Source organism: Sus scrofa, chromosome 8 (assembly GCF_000003025.6).
Source record: "Sus scrofa isolate TJ Tabasco breed Duroc chromosome 8, Sscrofa11.1, whole genome shotgun sequence".
In the NCBI taxonomy this organism is placed as follows: domain Eukaryota; kingdom Metazoa; phylum Chordata; class Mammalia; order Artiodactyla; family Suidae; genus Sus; species Sus scrofa.
In genome coordinates this window covers 84,215,098-84,240,786 of record NC_010450.4, presented here as the reverse complement: position 1 = coordinate 84,240,786, position 25,689 = coordinate 84,215,098, and the positions used below count along the sequence as shown (strand labels likewise).

The 25,689-nt window shown below is 39.4% G+C and overlaps 1 protein-coding gene across 1 annotated transcript in view; it reads left to right on the top strand.

Moving 5' to 3' along the window:
- SMARCA5 (SWI/SNF related, matrix associated, actin dependent regulator of chromatin, subfamily a, member 5) overlaps positions 15,844-25,689 on the top strand; it is a 40,372-nt gene continuing 30,526 nt past the window's right edge. The window contains exons 1-2 of the mRNA XM_003129174.5: positions 15,844-16,540; positions 20,736-20,810. Coding sequence (XP_003129222.2) covers positions 16,364-16,540; positions 20,736-20,810 — 252 coding nt within the window. The 5' untranslated portion in view covers positions 15,844-16,363. The remainder of the gene's footprint in view (positions 16,541-20,735; positions 20,811-25,689) is intronic.

Below are 25,689 nucleotides of genomic sequence, written 5' to 3'. Positions count from 1 at the left end.
CCTGTGGCACATGCGGCTACCCCGCCAGGCGAAAGAGAAAGTATCACCAGAGTGCTGAAGCTAAAAGATGAAATACCACTGGACTGGTTGAATGCGGCACCTAAAAATTGTGTGTGGCAGATTCAGGCATGGATTTCGTGAAGGAACAACACCTAAACCCAAGAGGGCAGCAGCTGTGGCATCCAGTTCATCTTAAGGATTTCAACACAGTCACGCAAGATATGTTCTGTTCTTTGCTTTTGTGTTTTTCTTCTTCTTCTTCTTCTTTTTTTTTTTTTTTTGTCTTTTTGCCTTTTCTAGGGCCGCTTCCTGCAGCATATGGAGGTTCCCAGGCTAGGAGTCTAATTGGAGCTGCAGCCGCCGGCCTACGCCAGAGCCACAGCAACTCAAGATCCGAGCAGAGTCTGCGACCTACACCACAGCTCAAGGCAGCGCCGGATCCTTAACCCACTGATCAAGGCCAGGGATCGAACCTCCAACCTCATGGTTCCTAGTCGGATTCGTGAACCACTGCGCCACGACGGGAACTCCTGTTTTTGTGTTTTTCAAAAAATATCCCGGGAGAGGAGACTGATGCAGTCTTCATTTTTCAGAAGTTCCTGCTTTGAGTTGGATAAGAGAAGTTCCAGGAAGGATTCTCTCTGCATCTGCTGATTCTCATGTGCCTCCAGCTCCAAATGATCCTCAGGTCAAAGTGGCACATGGTGGAATGGCTTCTTCTCCAACAGCACCATGGAACTAGGACGCTCAGACACTCAGCTTCCCCTGGTAGCTTCAGCAGCTGCCCCCCTGGACGCACCTCCAACTCCCTGCCTCTTATTACCACCCCTTATCTCCAAAAATCCCAAAACAACTCATTCCTGTGTTCTGCTGAGGACACTCTTCTTCCAGGCCGTCCCAGCAGGCAGTGGTACCAGAATAGGACCATTAACATGGAACGTAGCACTTATCTAACAGGAGATGATAGCTCAAGGACATCAGCTTGGCCACAGCTTTCTTGGAGCTCCACTGAAAGCTGAAATTCTTCCCTCCCAGTCCTCCATTCTTCCTTCTTCTTTCCTAGTGCTAGCCCTGCATCTCTGACCATACTGCATCCCCTATCCTGCTTCCCCCCTTTATCTTTAACATGTGTCCCCCCCCATAAATCTCTTGTATGTCTGATCCTGTAATGCTGCCCCCCCACAAATCTCTTGTATGTATGATCCTGTCATGCTGTCTGCTTCTGCGAGGATGCCAACGCAAATGTAAATAAGGAATTCTCATCGTGGCTCTGCTAAAACGAATCTGACTAGCATCCATGAGGACACGGGTTCCATCCCTGGCCTCACTCAGTGGGTTAAGAATCTGGCATTGACATGAGCTGTGGTGTAGGTGGCAGACGAGGCTCAGATCTGATGTGGCTGTGGCTGTGGTATAGGCTGGCAGCTACAGCTTCAATTCAACCTCTGGCCTGGAAACCTCCATATGCCACGAGTGTGGCTCCAAAAAGCAAAAACAAAAAAATTGCAAACCAGCTAGAACATACAATTTCACAATTGCTTAAGGTTCAGAGTTGGAATCAAAATTGTGTAAGATTTATCAGTTTCATAAAGAAAATGACAGCGTCATGAAAATAACTACTTCACTGAGAGTTTATAACTCTAGAATTGGTCTATTTCCACATATCACAGTTCATCAATTCAAAGCACGGAAAGAACTGTAGAAGAAGAAAATTCAATAGTAAAAGAATTTAGATTTTAAGTGCTCACCAAAAGGAGTGACAAAAGTGACCAGCAGGAGTGGCTTGCAAAAGTTACAAAATCTTACAAAGTTCTTATTGTCAAGGTTCCTGTTCTTTCATTCCCGATTCTCTTATGAAACAGTAAGCAAATGGATGCTTCTTTTGACTTCCATCCTTCTCTTTTTATGTCTAAATGTGAGACTTAGAAAATCTCCACTTCCCTCCTGTAGCTAGGCTCTGAACTAGCCTATCTTCCCAAGGCAGAACCAAAAGTTGTGCTATTTTAAGTATGTAACTTAGTGGGTAACAGAGTCACAGGATTCTTCACTTTACGTGCCATCTGGGGATTTACTATACACAGAAGATGAAGTTCAACACTTGTGAAGAGCGTCTATTGTGAGAGAAGTCAAAACCTAAAAGACAGTTTTAAAATTTATAAGATACTAAGTTCATTTCTTCTTTCATGATGAGCTATTGTAAAATAATACCTACCTACCTAAAAAGGTAAGAATGTAGTTTTCAAAAGGGTGAAATTAATCGCTAGCTCTCACAAAAACGTACTTCAAATACGATTTAGCTAAATGCTAAATGTATTGCAAGTACAACTGAGCCTAGAATTCACACTTTTTTTTTTTTCCTGGCTGCACCCCACTGCATGTGGAAATTCCCAGGTCAAGGATCGAACCCGAGCCACAGCAGCAGCCCAAGCTGCTGCAGTGACACTGCCAGATCCTTAGCCCACTGCACAACAAAGGAACCCCAGAATTGACAGTTTTAATGGAATTTAAACCCATGAATGAAAATTGAAAGGATCATAGTGCTTGAATGGAAACATTAATAGATTTTTCTAGGAAAAATTTTATTTTCTGTGGTATAAATAGACCATAGATATATACTGTAGATGCCAGTCAATGTTTTGCATCTCCTACTCTTTCTTTTTTAAGAGAACCTGCCTCCCATCCTATCTCCTGCTCAAGAGGTAGACCTAGGTAACTACATTTGTAACAAGTGATCCCAACCTCTATTTTTTTTTATTTTTTTTATTTTCCCACTGTACAGCAAGGGGGTCAGGTTATCCTTACATGTATACATTGCAGTTACAGTTTTTTCCCCCACCCTTTCTTCTGTTGCAACATGAGTATCTAGACATAGTTCTCAATGCTATTCAGCAGGATCTCCTTGTAAATCTATTCTAGGTTGTGTCTGATAAGCCCAAGCTCCCGATCCCTCCCACTCCCTCTCCCTCCCATCAGGCAACCACAAGTCTCTTCTCCAAGTCCATGATTTTCTTTTCTGAGGAGATGTTCATTTGTGCTGGATATTAGATTCCAGTTATGAGTGATATCATGTGGTATTTGTCTTTGTATTTCTGGCTCATTTCACTCAGTATGAGATTCTCTAGTTCCATCCATGTTGCTGCAAATGGCATGATGTCATCCTTTTTTATGGCTGAGTAGTATTCCATTGTGTATATATACCAAATCTTCCGAATCCAATCATCTGTCATGGACATTTGGGTTGTTTCCATGTCCTGGCTATTGTGAATAGTGCTGCAATGAACATGCGGGTGCATGTGTCTCTTTGAAGTAGAGCTTTGTCCGGATAGATGCCCAAGAGTGGGATTGCGGGGTCATATGGAAGTTCTATGTATAGATTTCTAAGGTATCTCCAAACTGTTCTCCATAGTGGCTGTACCAGTTTACATTCCCACCAGCAGTGCAGGAGGGTTCCCTTTTCTCCACAGCCCCTCCAGCACTTGTTATTTGTGGATTTATTAATGATGGCCATTCTGACTGGTGTGAGGTGGTATCTCATGGTAGTTTTGATTTGCATTTCTCTTATAATCAGCGATGTTGAGCATTTTTTCATGTGTTTGTTGGCCATCTGTATATCTTCTTTGGAGAAATTTTTTTTTATTTCTTATTTGTTTTACTTATTTTATTTCACTTTTTATTTTTTGGCCATGGCCATGGCATGCAGAAGTTCTTGGGCCAGGGACTGAACCCATGCCACTGCAGTGACAACGCCAGATCCTTAACACACTGAGCCACCAGGGAACTCCTCCCACCTCTAATAACACCTAATAAATCTGGGATGAGCACCTGATCTAAACTTGGCTAAGCCATCTCCCAACCCTAGGAATTTGAAATTGAAATACTGATAGTAATCTATGAGATGCTACAATGCATAGGCAACTGGAATTGGGATATACCACACACAGTGTACTTAATTGAGAGCAGAAAAACCAAGAGAAAGTAGAGAAATGCATTCTAGAGAGAGATGCAGGAGAAAGACAAAAATTTATACTACAGCATGGACTGGGGTTGAATTCCAGGTCTTCCACTTAGTGTAGAATAAAGAAAAAATAACCAGTTAGGAAGCTACATCTTAGTCCAAATGAGGATTATTTATAACAATTGGGGGCAATGGTGTGTAGGGTAAAATGTACTTTGATGAAAACTATGAATTGTCTAGAGGATAACCCTCTGGGTTTTCTGATTCTATGGCAGCTATTTTATAAGTCTAAATTACACATGCTAATATAATGCAAAATCATTCTTGACCATAGCAATGCAAATGCTGTCTTGTTCAGTAGAAAATAAATTGACTTTCCTTCTCCATTGTGAAACTGGTTTTACCTCCCTTTGCACATTCATTTCAATAAGCCTTTACTCCATATAAATTTTTGGTTTTAAAAATTATTTGGGAGTTCCCATCATGGTTCAGTGGTTAACGAACCTGACTAGTATCCATGAGGACGAGGGTTCCATCCCTGGCCTCGCTCAGTGGGTTAAGGTTCTGGTGTTGCTGTGAGCTGTGGTGTAGGTCACAGATCCTGAGTTGCCGTGGCTGTGGCGCAGGCTGGCAGCTGCAGCTCCCATTCGACCCCTAGCCTGGGAACCTCCATATGCTGTGAGTGGGGCCCTAAAAAGACAAAAAAAAAAAAAAATTATTTTAGGAAGTTCCCATAGTGGCTCAGCAGAAACAAATTAGACTAATATCCATGAGGATGTGGGTTCAATCCCTGGCCCTTCTGAGTAGGTTAGGGATCTGGTGTTGCCGTGAGCTGTGGTGTAAGTTGCAGATGTAGCTCGGATCTGGAGTTGCTGCAACTGTGGCGCAGGTCAGCAGCTCCAGCCTCAATTTCACCCCTAGCCTGGGAACTTCCATATGCCAAGGAGACAGCCCTAAAAAGCAATAAATAAATACATAAATAAATAAATAGATAAAATAAAAATTAAAAATTTCTTTTTTTGAAATATAGTTGATTTATCTATTTGTGCTTTTTTGACTTTTCCTTTGAACTGGTTATAACATCTCATCAATTTCTTCATTAATGAATTAAATAAAAACATACATTTAACATGCATTTTTTTTCACAAGCAAATGCGAATCGTGATTTTACTTTATTGAATTTTTTTTTAGACAGTTTTGGAAGTCTTCCACCAAGATGCCCAATGGACTCCCTAACAGGACCAGTTAAACTGCCATGAGAGAAGAGTACCTCATGGGTAGTTGACATCCATGTCTGTCTTTTCTTGGTTCCCAGATGTGAATCCAAAGCAGCAAATTTGCTGATGCTGTTTTTCTATTTTTAATTTCCCTCTCTATTAATTTTGTGTTTTGGTTTTGGTTCTTATGCATCTGATAAATTGTTTTCTACTAGTGGCAGCAATGATTGGTGATTTGGTCTTATAGCTGACCATTTGATGACTTCTCTAAAAGAATTAGTATTTATAGAGATTTATTTTCTGCTAGGTGAGAGACAACAGAGCATTGGGTTAGTCTTCTGTTTGTCTCTTTATCTATTTAGACCTCAAATCAATTAAGAATTTCCTGGGAGTTCCCGTCATGGCACAGTGGTTAATGAATCCGACTAGGAACCATGAGGTTGCGGTTCGATCCCTGTCCTTGCTCAGTGGGTTAAGGATCTGGCATTGCCGTGAGCTGTGGTGTAGGTCGCAGATGCGGCTCGGATCCTGAGTTGCTGTGGCTCTGGCGTAGGCCGGCGGCTACAGCTCCAATTTAGACCCCTAGTCTGGGAACCTCCATATGCATCAGGATGCAGAACTGCATCCACATATTAAAATATGTGGACCAGAGACTTGCTGTGATGTTGTGTTTACTTTTGCTTGACTTGTGGCTGAAATTTAGTATGGAAGTTGTAAGTGATCTCTATTTAGGCCTGTAATTCAGAAAGAACTTTACTTTTCATTGTGTGTGTAATGTTTGCCCATCTTAGGATGTTATTGACTGATGAGATTAAACTCTTACAGGGTGTTGTTCTGATTGGGTAATGCAGGTAAATAAGCACTCGCAGGAATTAAATATTCCTAAAACTGACAGAAAATAGCAAACTTCTAATACTTTTGTTTTTCTGTCTTTTTTTTAGGGCTGAACCTGCAGCCTATGGAGGTTCCCAGGCTAGGGGTCAAATTGAAGCTGTAGCCACCGGCTTATGCCAGAGCCACAGTAATGCAGTATCCAAGCCATGTCTGTGAACTACACCTCAGCTCATGGCAATGCCAGATACTTAATCCACTGAGTGAGGTCAGGGATAGAACCTACATTCTCATGGATATAGTCGGGTTTGTTACTGCTGAGCCACAACAGGAACTCTGGGAATGTCTTTCTTTCTTTCTTTTTTTTTTTTTTTTGTCTTTTTGCCATTTCTTGGGCCGCTCCCGCGGCATATGGAGGTTCCCAGGCTAGGAGTCGAATTGGAGCTGTAGCCCCCGGCCTACGCCAGAGCCACAGCAACGTGGGATCAGAGCCACATCTGTGACCTACACCACAGCTCATGGCAACGCCGGATCGTGAACCCACTGAGCAAGGGCAGGGACCGAACCCGCAACCTCATGGTTCCTAGTCAGATTCGTTAACCACTGCGCCACGACTGGAACTCCGGAATGTCTTTCTTAAATTTATACTGGCTTATTGATCAAATAAGCTAGCATTATTTCCACTTAATGTTTAAGACTGTGAAAAATATAAATTTGTTATAGCCAAATTGAATTATTATTCTGATTTTCAATAATAGTTACATTTTATATTATGTTAGCTTGAAGATAATTTATCTAGGTAACTTAAAACCTTAGACATATATTAAATTAATTCCCAGATATTCGCTGCATGCCTAAAATCATTTCTAAGATACGACCCTACAACATTGTTTAGTAAGCATCATTTTCAGTTTATATGCTTTTGTTTTGTATTTTAAATGCTTCAAAGAGGTTGTTTCTTTGGGTCTGTTAATGAATGTGCTTATTTTTGCCATTTTGATGAGCCTTATAAAAGAAGTGTGTGGCTGTAGAAAGTTCTGTTACATATATTCATAAGCGTTCCTAGGCTGCTAAAATGTCAGTATATATCATAAAGTTCACAATTATTTACCCTCTAATTTTTTGAGAAATAAAAGTTAATTTGGTTAAAAGTTACTTATTAATGCAAGTAATGGAGACCATGTACTAGGGAGCCAACAGTGCACATGCTTTTGTTTTTCAAGGAAAATAGTTTTTTCCTAAAGCAGCCATTCTCCTTTGCACATTTCCACCAGCAATGTATGAGTGATTCATTTTCTCAGTATCCTCATCGACATTTGGTGGTGTTGTCCTTATTTTTTATTTTATCCATTCTGTTATGTATGAAGTGATACCTCATTTCAGTTTTAATTTGCATTTCTCTAGTGGCTACGGCTTTTGAACATCTTTTGATGTACTAATTTACCATCTGTAGATCTTAGTGAAGTGTCATTTCATTTTCCCTATGTGCTAAATAGACTGTTTGCTTTTTTTATCCTGTCAAATTTTGAAGGTTCTCTATATATTCTAGATACTCGTCCTTCATCAGATATGCTTTGTAAATATTTTCTCCCACTCTGTAGCTGTTCTATCATCTTTGTGACAGTCTCTTATAGAGCAAAGTTTTTATTTTGTGACTCAGTTTATCAATTTTTCCTTTCATTGATCATGCTGTGGTGTCAAAGCTCAAGAACTCTATGCCCAGCTGTAGATCCTTGGCATTTTCTCCTATATTTTCTAAAATTTTATAGTTTTCTGTTTTACATTAAGTCTATCCATTTTGAGTTAATTTCTGTACAGTGTGAGACTTGGGTTAAGATTCCCTTTTTTTTTTTTTTTTTTTTTTTTGCCTGTGGATGTTTCTCCAGGATGATTTTTTGAAAATCCTCTTTGCATTGAGTCCATATGTTTATTGTTAGTTTATAGAAGTACAGTTGATTTTTGAATTTTTTTTTATATCCTGAAAACTTGTAGAACTCACTTATGAGATTTTTGGATTTTTTTTTATAGATTTCTTGGGATTTTTCCATGTCATGGGCAAATAAGGATAATTTCATTTTTCCTTTCCAACACCATATTAAATACCAGTGGTGTGAGCTGAACCCTTGCTTGTTTCTGATCTCAGAGGAAAAATATTCAGTCTCATTAAGCATCATGTTAGCTGTGGGTATTGTAGATGTTCTTTATCAAGTGGAGGAAGTTTCCCTCTTTTTTTTTTTTTGAGAATTTTTATCATGAAAGGATGTTGAAATTTTGTCAAATACTTTTTTCGCATTGCTGGATATAATCATGTAGGTTTTCTTTTCTAACCTATTAATATGGCAGATAGCATCAATTAATTTTCACATATTGAACTAGTCTTCCATCCCTGGAATAAATCCTGTTTGATCAGCGTGCACAATTCTTTTCGTATACTGCATAACTGTAATTGTTAATATTTTGTTAAGGGTTTTTGCATCTATATTCGTCAGGGAGATTGGTCTTTCTTTTGCTTTTATACAGTGTCTTTGGTTTGGTATCAGGCTTATAGTAGCTTCTTTTTTTTTTTTTTTTTTTTTTTTTTTTTGTCTTTTTGCTATTTCTTTGGGCCACTCCCACGGCATATGGAGGTTCCCAGGCTAGGGGTTGAATCGGAGCTGTAGCCACTGGCCTACGCCAGAGCCACAGCAATGACGGATCCGAGCCGCGTCTGCAACCTACACCACAGCTCACGGCAATGCCGGATCGTTAACCCACTGAACAAGGGCAGGGACCGAACCCACAACCTCATGGTTCCTAGTCAGAATCGTTAACCACTGCGCCACGACGGGAACTCCAGGCTTATAGTAGCTTCTTAAAACGAATCGGGAAGTACATTCTCTTCCTCTATTTTTTGAAAATTTTAGAATTTCTGTTGAATTGTGTAGAAATATACAGTAGACATCTCCAGTGAAACCATACAAGCTTGGAGATTTCTTTTCTTTTTTTTTAATGGCTGTACCCGTGGCATAATGGAAGTTCCCAGGCCAGGGACTGAGTCTGAGCGACAGCTGTGGCATTGCTGGGTCATTTAACCTACTGTGCCGGTCTGGGGATTGAACCTGTGCTCCTGTAGCAACCTGAGCTGCTGAGTCAGTTTCTTAAGCCAATGTGCCACAGCAGAAATTCCAGGGCTTGGAGATTTCATTTAGGAAGTTTTTAAGTTATGAATTTAATTTCCTAAATAGCACTATTCAAATTATCTATTTCATATTTTCTGAGTAATAGTAGTTTGCATTTTTCAAAAAAGTGGTCTATTCATTTAAGTTTTCAAATTTATGTTTATAGATTCCCTTATTATCCCTTGCTGTTCTAAGGGTTTTAGCCATAGGCCCTTTTTCATCCTTAATATTGGTGATTTGTGTCTTCTTTCTTTGTCAGTTTTCCTAAAGGTTTGTCAATTTTTTAAATCTTATCAAAGAACCAGTTCTTGTTTTATTTTACCTAAGTTTTTCTAACTTTAATTTTATTGATTTCTGCTCTTTTATTATTTCCTTTCTTCTGCTTAGTTTGGATTTCTTTTGCTCTCCTTTTTTTAGGCTTCTGAAATGGAAGCTTAGATTTGAGACTATTTCCCTTTTTTGAATGTAAACATTTAATACTATAACTTTCTTCTTAGCACTGCTTTAGCTGAGTTTCACAAATTTAGATATGTTGTATTTTTCATTCAGTTCAAAGTACTTTTTTTCTTGAGACCTCCCCTTTGAAGTTATTTATGGGTATTCAGAAGTCTGGAGATGTAACTTTTGTTATTGATTTCTAGTTTGATTCCACTGTGGTTGAAGAACATACACTGTATGATTTCAATTCTTTTAAATTTGTTGAGATTTATTTTATGGTTTATCTTGCTGTATATTCTGTATGTTCTTGGAAAAAAATGTGTATTCCTCTATCTTTGTATTGTCTGTCCTATGAATGTTAACTAGATTCTCTTGATTGATGGAGTTGTTGAGTTCCTCTACATCTTCCCTGGTTTCATGCCTAGTTGTTCTATTAATTATTAAGAAATATTGCAGTCTTCGCCTATAATTGCGGATTTGTGGATTTGTTATTTCTCATTTCAATTGTCATTTTTCTTTAAAATTGAAGTATAGTTGATTTACAGTGTTTACAGCAAAATGATTCAGTTATATATACATACATGCGTGTGTGTGTGTGTGTGTGTGTGTGTGTGTGTGTGTATTTTTTCAGATTCTTTTCCCTTATAGGTTATTATAAGACATTGAATATAGTTCTGTGCACCATTCAGCAGGTAGGTCCTTGTTTATCTATTTTATAAATGTATAGCACTGTGTATCTATTAATCCCACTCCTAATTTATCCCTCCCTGCTTTTCCCCTTTGCTAATCATAAGTTTGTTTTCTATGCCTGTGCATCTATTTCTGTTTTGCAAATAAGTTCATTTGCATCTTTTTTTTTTTTTGGCTTTTTGCCTTTTCTAGGGCCACTCCCATGGCATATGAACGTTTCCAGGCTACGGGTCTAATCAGAGCTGTAGCTGCCAGCCTACAGCATAACCACAGCAACACCAGATCCGAGCCACATCTGCGACCTACACCACAGCTCATGGCAACGCTGGATCCACTGAGCAAGGCCAGGGATCGAACCTGAAACCTCATGGTTCCTAGTCAGATTCATTAACCACTGAGCCACGACAGGAACTCCGCATCATTTTTTTTTAGATTCCACACGTAAGCGATATCATATGGTATTTGTCTTTCTCTGACTTACTTTACCTAGTATTATAATCTCTAAGTCCATCCATGTTGCTGTAAATGGCATTATTTCATTCTCCTTTATGGCAAATATTCGTGTGTGTGTGTGTGTGTGTGTGTGTGTGTGTGTGTGTGTGTGTGTGTGTGTGCGTGCGCGCGCGCACATCTTCTTTATCCATTCATGAACATTTAGGTTGCTCAGTTGTCAATTTTTGCTTCCTGCAGATGTGGCTTGGATCTGGCATTGCTGCGGCTCTCGTGTAGGCCAGCGGCTACAGCTCCAATTCAGCCTCTAGCCTGGGAACGTCCATATGCCTCGGGTGTGGCCCTAAAGAAAAAAAAAGCAATTTCATGTGATTCAACAAAATATGCTTTTATGTGTTTTCATGTATTAGTCATTCTTCATGTTCCAAGATGTTTATAACATTTTATTCCAGTCATGAATCCCTTCAGATCATGCTGTCCAATTATTGTAATGGCTGAAGGAAATAAACATAACCTTCATTTCTTTCTACAAAAAAAAAAATTTGCTTCCTATATTTTGCATTTCTCTTGTTTGGTGCATACACATTTACATTTGCTATGTCTTCTTGGTTAAATGACACCTTCATCATTATGCAATGTTCTTTGCTCTTCATAATTTTCTTTGCTCTGAAGTCTACTTTACCTAATAATGATATAGTCACTCTTGCTTTCTTTTGAATAGCATTTGAAGTATACCTTTTTCCATTTTCTTCTTTTTAATCTTTTCAGCAAAGGAACTCCCCAATTTCTTTTTTTTTTTGCTATTTCTTTGGGGCCGCTCCCACGGCATATGGAGGTTCCCAGGCTAGGGGTCTCATCCGAGCTGTAGCCACCGGCCTACGCCAGAGCCACAGCAATGCGGGATCCGAGCCGCATCTGCAACCTACACCACAGTTCACGGCAATGCCGGATTCTTAACCCGCTGAGCAAGGGCAGGGATCGAACCCTCAACCTCATTGTTCCTAGTCGGATTCGTTAACCACTGCGCCATGACGGGAACTCCCCCAATTTCTTAACCATAGCTTTGGCTACAGTTGATTCTTTTGAAAATATTTCAGGAGTGGTGGTGGCTGAAATTGAACTTTGAATAATAATATTTTGGTTCCTAGGAGTATTTTACCTAGAAACAATTCAAGAGAAAAGTAAATTTTTTTTTGCAAGGAAAGAAATGCACAGAGAACTTGAATTTTTAGCTTGTAAATAGGAAAAAAAAAAACTTTAAATGACTACGTAAATACATGCATAAGCACACAGCAAACAGAAAGTCACCCACTGATGTGAGTTTGTGACTAAATATGAAAAGAATGCATTGGAAACTTACTCTTTTTTTTTTTTTTTTTTATTAAGAGCATAGTTAATGTTTTCATTTAGTTCAAATCCCCTGATGTGGCAAATGGCCTATGTAGGAGAATTCTGAAAATACATATAAGATGTGATCGTTGGTATCTAGTGTTGGAAATCCTCATTCTTAAGATACTCACAAACTTGGGAGTTCCCTTTGTGACACAGTGGAAGCAAATCCGACTAGGAACCATGAGGTTGCGGGCTCGATCCCTGGCCTTGCTCAGTGGGTTAGGGATCCAGCGTTGCCATGAGCTGTGGTGTAGGGTACAGAGGCGGCTCGGATTTGGCATTGCTGTGGTTGTGGTGTAGGCCAGCAGCTGTAGCTCTGATTCGACCCTTAGCCTGGGAACCTCGATATGCCTCAGAGGTGGCCCTAAAAGGCAAAAAAAAAAAAAAAAGATACAAACTCAATACTGTTTTATTGTTGTCACGTAGCAACCAGAATTTATTTTCCAAGGCTTTCACAAAATAAAATGAGTATGATAGGCTCAGCATTTCTATTTTGTCTTTGATAAACTTAATAAAAATCCTTTGTTTCCTCAAGGCCAATATGTCCAGAGAGTCCTGGTTCTTTGGCATCTTTTGTCCTCTGGCAACATCTCTTTGCTTCCCTCTCTATTTAGCATAGCACATACTGTTTTAGCACACTAAAGATGATAGAGGGAATTTTAAGTGTAAACGATATGTATTTGCATATGTGAGATAGAACATTAACATGGTTTTATATTGTAGCATTCTAGTTCTGGGAACTTGGTCAAAGCAGTCATTTCTTCTAGGTTTTTAGTTTGTTTTTTGACACTATTTCCTTTACCCTCCTCATTAAAAAAAATTAGATTATCCTTCCTCCAACTAGACTCTGACCTTAGGCTTATGATTCTTCAGGATTAGAATACCTAACACTTGTACTCAGAGCTCACTATAATGTCAGGTATTAAACACCCTACCTGCACTATCTCATTTAATTCTTATGACATTATTACAGGAATGTTATCCAATAAAGTGAGAAAATTGACCTCAAAGAAGTTAGATCATTTGTCTGCATTCACACAACTACTAAGTTCTTAAGCCTGCACTGGAATCTAGCCTTGCCTGACTCTCCAGCCTACTTTCTTACCCTACGCTAATCCCATATTACGTTATCAATTCCAGAACTGCTGTTAGTTCTAGCCTGTTCGTATTTGAAGAATAATAGGTCTTTGTCATTTGGCCACAATATGAGTACAACTATCTGCCTAACTCAGCTAATGTCCCAATAGCTCAATTTCTAGGCATCTGTATTTCTGTAGGTCCTCTCTCTTCTTCCTCTCTGTGTCTAGACTCTAGTCAAAGTCTGTTTCTCTGTTCCTGTTGTTAGACTCATGGATTTAAACATTCTATTTTCTCTTCCTCCTTTCTTCTAAGTATCTTTCCTCTTTAATTTTCCCCACAAGATTCTCATACAGCTTTCATATGCTCATATGAGAAACTCCCAACACAAATGTTTATATTAAAAAAAGACAGGCGTTCCCATCCTGGCACAGTGGAAATGAATCTGACTAGGAACCATGAGATTTAGGGTTCGATCCCTGGCCTCGCTCAGTGGGTCAAGAATCCGGCATTGCCGTGAGCTATGGTATAGTTTGCAGACACGGACGAGGTTTGGATCTGGCGTTGCTGTGGCTCTGGCATAGGCTGGCGGCAACAGCTCCAATTAGACCCCTAGCCTGGGAACCTTCATGTGCCTCGGGTGCAGCCCTAAAAAGACAAAAAACAAAATAATAATAATAATAATAAAATAAAAAATAAAAAAAGACAGTTGCCACTTTGGAGACAGTTTTATTTATTTTCTTGCTATTTGCTTTCCTTACATTGTTATCAGGCTTAAGAGTCATCCACTTATATTCAGCATATTTTTAGGGTTTTCAAACCAGGACTCAAGATATTTACCTATCATTAAAGAATGAAGAAATATTCTGAATGTTAAATAAATGCTTTATTCTTTTTACTTAACAATGTCAATATTAAATAAATATTTACTCAACTATTTATTGAGTGTCTATATGTCGGCTACCACCCTAGACACTACCTTTTTACCCTCCCATATAATCTTTTTGGTAAAATGATTTTTTAAATATTAAAAAATAAGTTTGTTCAATATATACAAACTCGGAGTTCCCGTTGCGGTGCACCAGAAATGAATCTGACTAGTAACCATGAGGCTGCGGGTTCAATATCTGGCCTTGCTCAGCAGGTTAAGGATCTGGCCTTGCTGTGAACTGTTGGGTAGGTCACAGACATGGCTCTGATTCTGCATTGCTATGGTGTAGGCTGGCAGCTGTAGCTCCAATTGGACCCCTAGCCTGGGAACTCCACATACCCAGGGTGCAGCCCTAAAAAGCAAAAAAATAAAATAAAATAAATAATAATACACAAACTCATTTTAGAAAAATAAAAAAAGAGAAACAAAAATGAATTAGGTAATATACATCAACAACAATCACTTTCAATAATTTTAGGACTATCCTTCCAAAGTTTTATCTATATTTTTGAACTGTTAAAATTTTTTAGTTACTACTATATAATAAACTTTTTTCTACAGTCTGGTTGTTACAAGTTAATAATAATTCACTTTGTGGTATACAACAGTTTTAAAATCAAACTTTCAATGTTGGACTATATTGTGCTAGCATTTCTCAAGTACATATAAAGACGATGATGATCATCATTTATATAGTTTTCTTTTTATCTATCCTTGGGGGTTCCCTAGAGTCTCAGACAGGGCATTTCTAATAGGCTGGGGAACATTCTTCCAGATCTCAAAGAATTATCATTGAATTGGTTAAAAGTTTGCAGGTTAAATATTCAAAGGAAATCCCTTCTGTTTGTAATTCAGCATAGTCAATGGTTTGGTCAAACCTTGACTCTTGACAAGTTTGTCTCCTTTATTCAATACGTACTAATAGAATATTGGATATGGGGATATAAAGATGAGTAAGAGCCTATGCAGGGCAAATAACAATTTAGTGCAGTATGCAGATTTGCTGTCAAATAGAACACCATGTGCTTAAATTCTGCAGTAGGTGGATGCAAAAGGCTGTGTTGAACATAGCGTAAAGCAATGTACAAACCAGTGATTACTTGTAACACTTTTTTAGAAGAATGTCTGTTTTTATTTAATATTTGGTGGTTGAGGAAAAGATATAACCTATTACCTCTCTTTCTTATCTGCTAATTACTCTTGTTTCTCACATGGTGGTTGGCGCAGTTTGCTTACTTTTAGCATGTAAACTTAGAGGAAATATCGTCTAACTCTACCGAAGAAGGAATTTAGAAATGATCAATCATATAGCTAACATAAGGATGACAAAACAAACAAAAATCACACTAACAGGCACTCTTCTTAGACAACAAAACAGTGAGACGTCAACTGGGAAAACCGTATCATTGTCAACTCTGTGGCGTCACGCCAATAAGCGGAGGCGGTAAAAGAGAGGCCTGCAGAAGCCTCTACGCTGCAGCAGGCGGCGCAAGACCCGGGCAATTTTTCGAGCAGCGCTGGGATTACTGCCAAGCTGGGGAAGCACAGCGACCCGGCACAGCGAGCCGTTAAGAACGACTGTAAGACTGCGGTGGCGTCACGCCCGGAAACCGACGCACAAACTTACGTCTCCGAGCCCTCCTTTGAGGCCCCGCCCACTCATCGCCCTAGAGCCCGTAGGGGCACAGGGGGCGTGGCCAAGAGCTTGGAGTAGAGAATGCGCATGCGTACTTTGAAACCCCGGTCTCTTAGCTAACTATCAATCTCGCGAGTGTTGAAAGTCGGTGGCGTAGGTAGTAGACCTGGATGCTGGCGAGATACCTGATATCTACCAGAGGAAGAAGAGGAGGCGGCTAGGCTAGTTCCTGGTCTTGGTCCTTCTTGCTTTCCTTTCTTTTTCCCCCAACTCTCCGCCCTCCTGTAAATCGGCCTGCCTTCTCTGACCTCAGTGACCCGGGTGGCCCCGCCCACCCTCGTCGACGTGATTCCCGCCGTGAGGTAAAGCGCCGGTCGAACCCAGAGCCGGGAGGAAGAGGAGGACAGCTAGAGGGGGAGGCTCCTGGGCCTGGCTTGGGCTCGTCGCCGAGCTGCGGAGAGGAAGCATTCGGGTGGTCCTTCCGCTCCTCCATCGGCTCACTGCGACGTAGCCACCCAGGCCTAGGCCTCCTCCTCATCCCTGCTGGGCCGGGCCTCTGGCAGCAGCGGGTGACGCAGACGGAACATCATGTCGTCCGCGGCCGACCCTCCGCCACCCCCGCCTCCCGAGAGCGCGCCTTCCAAGCCCGCATCCTCCGCCGCCTGTAGCGGGAGCAACAACAGCAACAAAGGCGGCCCCGAGGGCTTCGGCGTCCCGGCGGCTCCCTCCGCGGCCGGCGCCGGCCCCACGGACTCCGAGATGGAGGTAAGGACGGCCTGTGGCATGGGGAGAGGGCGGGATAGGGAGGAGGAACTGGTTCCCTCTGCTGTGTATTGGTGATAAAACGCGAAGCCGAACTTCACTCCTCTGCACCCAAACTCGGCCTCAGACCCTTGGATGATCCGAAATGATGCTCTCCCTTGCGCCCTTCTGCTTACCTATGCAAGTAGACTCAGCTGGGTCTCTGGCACCTCATATTTGCGTTATTTGTCTCTTTCGCGAACCTTGCCAAATCCTCAAACGCTCTTATTAGACACATGTTCTTGATTACTGAGGCCGAGACGGATCTGCCGACTTTTTTTTTTAAGTGAGGCTCCCATAATTCCCTCGCCCATCTCTGAATCTCGATTTTAGTTTCCACTAAACCTGGGGGGAGGGGGAGGGAGATTTCCCTTTAGGAACGAGGGTAGACGGACGGGGTGGGGAAGGCATTTAAAAGCAGCGCATCCGAGGATTTGGGCCTCCTTTTCTTCATCCCGGTCCTTGCGGGGGCGGTATCTGTTCTGGGCAGAAACAATGGCGAGAGCTGGATGGCTGAGGGCGCAGTGGGGATAAGCGGGGCGCAGCTGCTCCTGTGAAGGGAGAGGAGGCTCCTCCCAGGCGCTGTTCCATTGGGAGGGAAGCGACCAAGGCAGCGGCAGCTGTCTGGAACCCCCATCTAATTTGGGGGTGGGGTGATGGATGGAAGGATGAATGATTTAGTGAGTCAGGGGTTGGGGGGGGGTTGGGGGTTTTCAGACCAGCACTCCTGTAGGGCATTGGCCTGTATTTGAGAATTGGTACCCCTCCCTGCCGCGGAGCCTGCCTTCTGGGCTGGGGTTGGCCGGCCAGGGGATGGTGACAATACTGCGGGGGTGGAAAGATTGGGGAACAGCCAGGCGGGTCTCTTGGGTGTGCTCCAAGGCTTTGCGATGTCTGGGAACAAAGTGATTGCTTGCTCCTTCCAAATTTTATTCTTGGCTTTCGATCTGTTTTGATATATGTTATAGTCGCAGGCCAGAGATTTCTGGGACTTTTCCATCCTTAGATAGATTGAGCTAAGGTAATACTGCTTTAAAAATGAACATTGCTGCAGAATTAACGCAATAAGGAAATGGTAGCGCGGTTTACCATTGAAGCATTTGGCGCAGTAGTTTTATTTGGGCCCCAGCGGTCTAGTCTAGGATGAAGTAACACGTTAGTTTTTGGAAGAACTTTTAGGTGAAGGTGGACCTCGATAGAATAGGACTTCTGGTATTCTGTAGTTTTCGGTGTCTTGAGATTTGTTTCAAATTCCTGTCTGGTGTTGCCTATTTTTCTCTTTAGGTTTTAAATCGTTTTTTGAATTATCAGGGTTAACGTGGATTCCTGCTTCCTGGCCTAAGGGGGTTTGAAAGTCTGACATTGAAAGCAATTGTATGTAAATATACCGTTCTGAACAAATTGATGTTTTGCTGTTCTCAGCTTCTCAAAGGGGGCTGTCATTCAAATTTTGGAATAACAAGCACAGTCTCACTAGGGGTGTTACAGAATCAGAAAGCAGAATAATTTAAAGCCTAAACTGAATATTTTGGCTTCAGTTGCTATTTTTAAAGTTAAAGTGGAATAAAAGTTTAACTATGATTATTAAGGATATAACAAGGACCATATGAAGTCAGTGGTATTTTTATTTGCCAAATGAGAAAATTGAGTCTTCTGGTAAGTAGAACCTGTGATAGAACCCAGGTCTGGCTCTGAAGCTGACCATTTCCCCACGTATCTTGCCCTGTCATAGTCTTAAAAAAAGATGTTTGACAATTTTTATTTATTAAAGAATGATTTAGTTATCTTTTACCTTCTCAGTATAGGAATATCAGTAGTTTTATCCACCTTTTCACTGAATAGTTTTAGTTTTTGTTTTTTCCCTTACATTATAGGGTGGTTTTTCTTTTTTTCATTTTGGGGGGGGGGTCTTAAAAAAAAAAATACCTTCAGTCTCTTCTTTTTCCTTAACTGAATTTAGAAATCATTGAAGTTCACTGGTTAAAAACTAGATTTCTGCATACATGTGTAACGTATCTGACAATCTGTTTCACAACTTAAAAAAATATTTTAGGAGTTCCCGTCATTGCGTAGTGGAAACGAATCTGACTAGGAATCATGAGGTTGCAGGTTCGATCCCCCTGGCCTTGCTCAGTGGGTTAAGGATCCGGCAATGCCAGGAGTTGTTGTGTAGGTTGCAGACACGTCTCAGATCTGGAGTTAACTATGGCTGTGGTGTAGGCTGGCGGCAACAGCTCCAATTAGACCCCTAGCCTGGGAACCTCCATGTGCCACGAGTGCAGCCCTAAAGAGACAAAAAAGACAATAAAAAATAAAAAAATTAAAGAAATAAAAAGTACTTTCAAATGTCTTTTTCTTGTTTGAAAGTAGAATTTAAGGTGAGTTTTACCAAAATCATTTATTTTCTGACAAAGCGCACTGTCCTAGAAATATTAGCTAGCTTTTCTATGTATTAAGTTTAGTTTTTCTTTTTTGCTTGGTACTGATAGGTCAAGGTAGCATCTCATTTTTCATTTAATATCTTTTTGGCAGTGTGGATGGTGACTGTTTTTGTTCATCCTCTTTTCTTACTATAAACTAGACTGATAGGTAGCTGCACTATATGCCGATAATCATATGACTGTAAGAGTCCCGAAATCCAAACCTTTTTAAAATTAAAACAGTGAAATAACTAGTAACTTCTTTTTTTTTTTTTTTTCTTTTTTGTCTTTTTTGTTGTTGTTGTTGTTATTATTGTTGCTATTTCTTGGGCTGCTCCCGCGGCATATGGAGGTTCCCAGGCTAGGGGTTGAATCGGAGCTGTAGCCACCGGCCTACGCCAGGGCCACAGCAACGCGGGATCCGAGCCGCGTCTGCAACCTACACCACAGCTCACGGCAACGCCGGATCGTTAACCCACTGAGCAAGGCCAGGGATCGAACCCGCAACCTCATGGTTCCTAGTTGGATTCGTTAACCACTGCGCCACGACGGGAACTACCACTAGTAACTTCTTTTGGAAAGCACATCTTATTTTTGTAGGATATATTTGGCCTTTCATGGTACCCCAATTTGAGTTTCATGAAACAGCCCAGGTAGATGGCTTTGTCATTTTTATTTGTGGAGACCAGAGATTTGTGATGAGCTTAAGGTTACACAGGTGCATCATGGTCTTAATAATAAAGTTAGACTTGACTTTGGGTTATTTGACCTCTTAAATCTAGTGCTATACCAGATAGCTTTATAATAGTATGTATGTATTGCCAAATATAGATTAGTGCATCATTTATGAAAATAATACTTTAACCAGTTCTTAGGTTCTTTTAATGGATGAGTGGAACTTTACAGTAGAGTTGTTGCAGTTTTGGTTGTTTGTGGCTTTTTTTTTTTTTTTTTTCCTCCTTTTTAGGGCCACACATGCAGCCTATGGAAGTTCCCATGCTAGGGGCTGAATCAGAGCTGCAGCTGCTAGCCTACACCACAGCCACAGCAGTGCTAGATCCTAGCCGTGTCTATTATGGGATCACAGTAATGCCGGATCCCTAACCCACTGAGTGAGGCCAGGGATTGAACCCGCATCCTCATGAATGCCAGTTGGGTTTGTTAACTCCTGAGCCATTATGGGAGCCATTTGTGGTGTTTTGAATGTCAGGGTGAATAAATTTGCAAGGATAGCCATTTTTTACCAATTAAAGAATCAGATTGTAGTTAAAGGGTATTCATTTTAGGCTGCATGATAAATTTTTTTTAATGTTCTAGAGGATAGGAATCGGAGTGACTAATGCTTACTTTTCAGGTGAACATTTGTGTAATAGATACTGCAGTTGTATGAATAAAAGGGAACATATTTTCACATTTTATACTGTTCAATTTGGCTTTATAGTTTTTCATTAGAAAAAGAAACAGATTTGCTAAAAGTAATTTTATTCTAGGATGTTGTAGATAATAATCTTATGTTTTAATCTTGGCAATAGCCATGCAGCTTAGATATTTGGATTAAATAGGTTGTTACCATCATGGTATTTTTCACCAAGGTTTCCTGTCAGGTTAGATAACAGCCATTTAAAGTATCTAGGAAATTTGGGACAGGATTGTTTTACTTAGAATGTATTTTGGGCAGAAATCAGTCTAATAATTGTTCTTAAAGAACAATCAGTGATTTTTTTTTTCCCTCCTACCAGGAAGTATTTGATGATGCGTCTCCTGGGAAGCAAAAAGAAATCCAAGAACCAGATCCTACCTATGAAGAGAAAATGGTATGTTTTAGGTATATGAATAGTCTTATATTAACTTTTTTTTTTTTTTTTTTTGTCTTTTTGTCTTTTTGTCTTTTTGCCTTTTCTAGGGTCGCACCCTTGGCATATGGAGGTTCCCAGGCTAGGCGTTGAGTCAGAGCTGTACCCACCAGCCTACACCAGAGCCAGAGCAATGCAGGATCCAAGCCATGTCTGCGACCCACAGCACAGCTCACGGCAACGCTGGATCCTTAACCCACTGGGCAAGGCCAGGGATCGAACCGGCAACCTCATGGTTCCTCGTCGGATTCGTTAACCACTGAGCCACGACGGGAACTCCATATAACTTTTTATTAGGAGATTATATGTACCAAAATTAAGGCCCCAATATCCCACTTAAATATGTAGAACATGGAGTACTATTACTTTTGTGTCTTACCTACTCGACTAAGTATTACATGAATTCACATTTTGAAAATACACGGGTTATGTTAACACCCCCTTTAATATTTATCATTGGGAAGCAGGTGAATTAGACTAGAGTAGTAATTATTCAAGGTGTGTTTATTCTGCATCTGTCTAGCATTGTACTCTGCTGGTAATAAGGGGAGTAATACATGTTCCTTGCCTATAGTCTTATGATATGGGTAGGATCTTTACAAAAGACAATATAAATTTTATACTTGAATTCTTAAAGACCCTGCTCATGTTTCATATCCTCTGAGGAAATTTATTTTTTTAATTTTTAAATTTTTTTTAATAGTTATTTCTCCAATACAATTTTTTTCTGCTGTACAGCATGGTGACCCAGTTACACAAACATGTATACATTCTATTTTTGCACATTATCATGCTCCGTCATAAGTGACTAGACAGAGTTGAAATTTATTTTTTAACCATGTGTTAACCAGTACTTAACAAAGAGCTTTAAATTTATTTATTTTATTTGCTTTTTAGGGCTGCATCCACAGCATATGAACGTGCCCAGGCTAGCGGTCGAATCGGGGCTGCAGCGGCTGGCCTTTGCCACAGCCACAGCAACAAAGGATCCAAAACATATCTTGGACCTACACCACAGCTCATGGCAATGCCGGATACTTAACCTTTTAAAACCAGAGGTCAAACCCTCATCCTCATGGATTCTAGTTGGATTCCTTTCCAATGTGCTGCAATGGGAACTCCTGAGCTTTAAATTTAAATTCCGATTCCATATTAATGAGTAACAGTGAATGATTACTATGTACCAGGTTCTGTTGTATGTGCTTTATATGTGTTAAACTCATTTATTTGTTTTAGAATCCTAAAAAGTTAAAATAGCATGTGTAATAATAATACCACTGCATGACACAGTGTGCTCCTTAAGAGTGGAAACTGTCTTTAGCACCCAGAACAATCTCTGGCACATGGTAGATTTTAACAGATCTTACTTTCCCCTTATTTTTTTACGTTCTCTTCAATATGAGTAAATGTTTTTAAATCTCTTAAATAGCTTCAGAATCCTAAAAATGTGATATATATTTTATCTATGCATGTATGTACACATATATAATGTGTGTAGTACATGTAGCAATATATAAAATAGAAGTGATGTATTAACTCTGTATGATTTCTGATTACATTTTATATATGTTTATATCTATAACTGTCCTGTTTCCTTTCTTTACTGTCAAACTTAAAGAAAAGGATATCTTTTTCAGCTCTCCTTTTCCCATTCATTCCTTTAACCTTTACAATTTAGATTCTATCATTAACACTGTCCTAATGATTCTAATTGCCAATTCTTTGGCTTAATTTTAGTTTCATTCTCCTTGATCTTACTTATGTTTGACCTTGTCAACCACTCCACAAAATTTTTACTTGGCTTGAGAGATCTTTTTTCCCTTAATGATATCCTGTTGACTTGATCATTCCTTTGTCCTTCTTCATTACATTCTGAACATTTGTTTTTTGACAGTTTGATCCCTGTCACTCGTTTTCATCTGCCATCTTTAAATAAATAACTTCCAAACATTTATTTCTAGGCCAGATGCCTCCAACCATTATATTTTCATTTGCTGGTTGGACATTTAAGTCCCTTTGATATCTCTTATTTAGGAATTTCCAAAATGAATTCATTAGCTCTGTACTTCTATTTAGTGTTATCTCAATGAATAAAAGTATCTTTTAATAGATACCCAAGCTGTTTATGACAGTACCTCATAGTTTTAATAGTCTTGGCAAACTTAACCTCATAAATATTTCTTTTATCTTTTCCTTGTCACCCCAGTTCAGTATTCTTCTGTTTCATCAATTACGTCATTGGCGTCTTTATTTGGATCCTTATGATCTGTCTTCTTCCAAATCTCTTCTTGTTTTTGCGGAGTATATTTATGGCACAAATCTTGTTGTATTATGGAGGTTTTCAGTTGTTCTTTACAATACTTTTCATCTTCACAGTTCCCTTGCAATTTTTTTCTCACTTCCTACAGATTTTTCAGTCTCTTAGTTTAATTTCCCTTTTCAGCATCATGTTCTTAACAAGCAGTTTTCTTCTATGCAACCTCCTTATCATCTGCTAGTTCCTATTCATAGGTAAGTCTTGATATCCCTCTTCATTCTTGAACCCAGGTTGTTGAGTACTGCTTGAGAAAACTAAAGTAATAGGGCCGATTGGTACCAGATTAAATTTATGGTTTTTACTCTTTTGGGCTTTGTGTTTCTTGCTCATAATCCCACTTAGCCATTCAAAAATTTTGCCACTCTGATTGTTGTCCTCCTTTTTTGCCAGACCCTCATTTTCAGTCTTCCTCCACAAAGAATTACAGGGCCATCATCAGTTTATTTCCTTTGTATTTCTAAACGTTTATGTCTTCTACTGTCCTGCTCATTTCCTTCTTAGGGAAAGAAACTTTCCAAGGCTATTGATTTTAATCTTCCATTTGATCTTATGTTTCATTTCTTTCAGGTTCCTGACTTTATTCTATTGTTTGTGCTTTTTAAGAAGCAATTTTTAAAAACTCCTTACACTTTTTTAAGATCTCAAGTAATTTCTATTTTAACCTAATTTTTTCAACTGCTGGCAAAAGTCTTTGCCTTGAACCTTATTCCCCTTAAATTTATGCCATCATCCTACTGAAAGCTTATTCTGTAAATGTTGTGAGCTCCTTGGCTCTTTGCATCTAGTTGGTAATCCCACCACCATTTGAATCAATGGGAGAGAATTTTGGAAATTATGGACTTTTTTGTAGAGACCTGGTGAAATTTATACTTAATTCATTAAGACAGTAGTACTCAAACTTGACCTTGGAGAAGATAACGAAGATCTTGGATATGTTTGATCTGGTAGATCATGAATCTCACTTTGAAAAAATACTATCTTAAGACAGCTAGAGCCATTAAAAGATTTTTGAGCATTAGAGAGGTGTGATAAGGTCTAAGAATTGCGGGGACCTCTCCCTTTGTTGAAACATCACCTCTGTTAGGATTTTCCTGATCATCCTGGTTAAAATTTTAGTGCCGCTCCCACTTCCCATTTTTCTATACTCTGCTTTATTTTGCTTCTGATTATCATCTTCTGACAATCTTAAATAATTTACCTATCATGTTTATTTTCAATACTAGACTATAATTTTGTAAAGAAACAATACTTTTTCTGGTAGACACATGGAAGTTTTGTTGAATAGGTATTTAAGAAGAAAATGTTCATTTGAAAGAAGTGAAGATAAATGTTTAGTGATCTGAGTACTGTAGAATAGCTTTTACTTAGACTGACCTGCCTGAATTTATTTCCAGAGCTTATTTGTCATGATCCAAACATAATCACAATAAAAGAACAGTCTTTTTTTAAGCCCCAATAGCTTCTCATTGCATGTTTTTGGCTTTTATTAATATGTACTAAGAAACGAAATTGTTCAAAATATGTGTAGATATATGCACCTCAGTTCAAACAACTGAAGCTTGTCATCTGTAGGACATAACTAGGAAGAAGCCTATTGACAGCTCGTTGTTAGTTGTATGGATTGGGCTACGTTTGTGACTCAGTGAAACACTGTCACCATGTGCCTTCCTGATAGATTGGGCTTCAGTTTTTACATTGGTGTGATTTTTTTTTTTTTAAAGTTACGTTTTTTCTTTCAAAAATATGTAGTTTTTATTGCATTGTGATGTTTGACAACCACTGGTACTTGCTTTTGCTCGGTAAAATGCAGTTTGGTAATCCATTCTAAAACTGACATTTTAAACATTTATAGGTAGAGATGTTGAGTAACTGGTTTCTTTGTTTATTGAGCTCATGTCTTGTTTCTCCTTTTTTTTTAACCAAACTGTTAGTGTGTCTGAAAAAGTCTGTTGCCTGAAGGCTCTAGATTTCCTTTGTTTATTTTGATAAAAGCTTGATTTCAAGCACCTTAAATGTTTTTTGGTATAAATTCTTCCATTCTCTTGGTGCAGTAATAGGGAATGTTTAAAGCAGCAGATGTTAGATATGAAAGGAAGCAATGATATTAAGAATTGCATTGAGTTAATGAATAGTTCATGAGCATAATAGATGTTTTTCAAGCATGATACCTTTTTAAAATTTGACACAGCCTAACTGATGAATGACCAATGCATTTTCCCCTCTTCTGAATAAATTTACTTCTTTTAATTTTTTATTTGATATTTTTTGTATATCAAAATAAAATTGACATGGTAGTTTTAAATTTAATTAATTCAGTGAATTTTGACAAATACATGCAGTCATTTAACCACCTTACAATCATGATGTAGAGCAGTTCTCTCGCTACAATGTTCGTTCCTACCTTCATCCCCTTGTGACTTGAGATCTGCTTTCTAAAAGATCACTACTCAGAATTTCGCATAAGTTGGATTGTACAGTCTCTAGTCTTTTTTGTTTGGCTTCTTTCACTTAGTATAATGCTTT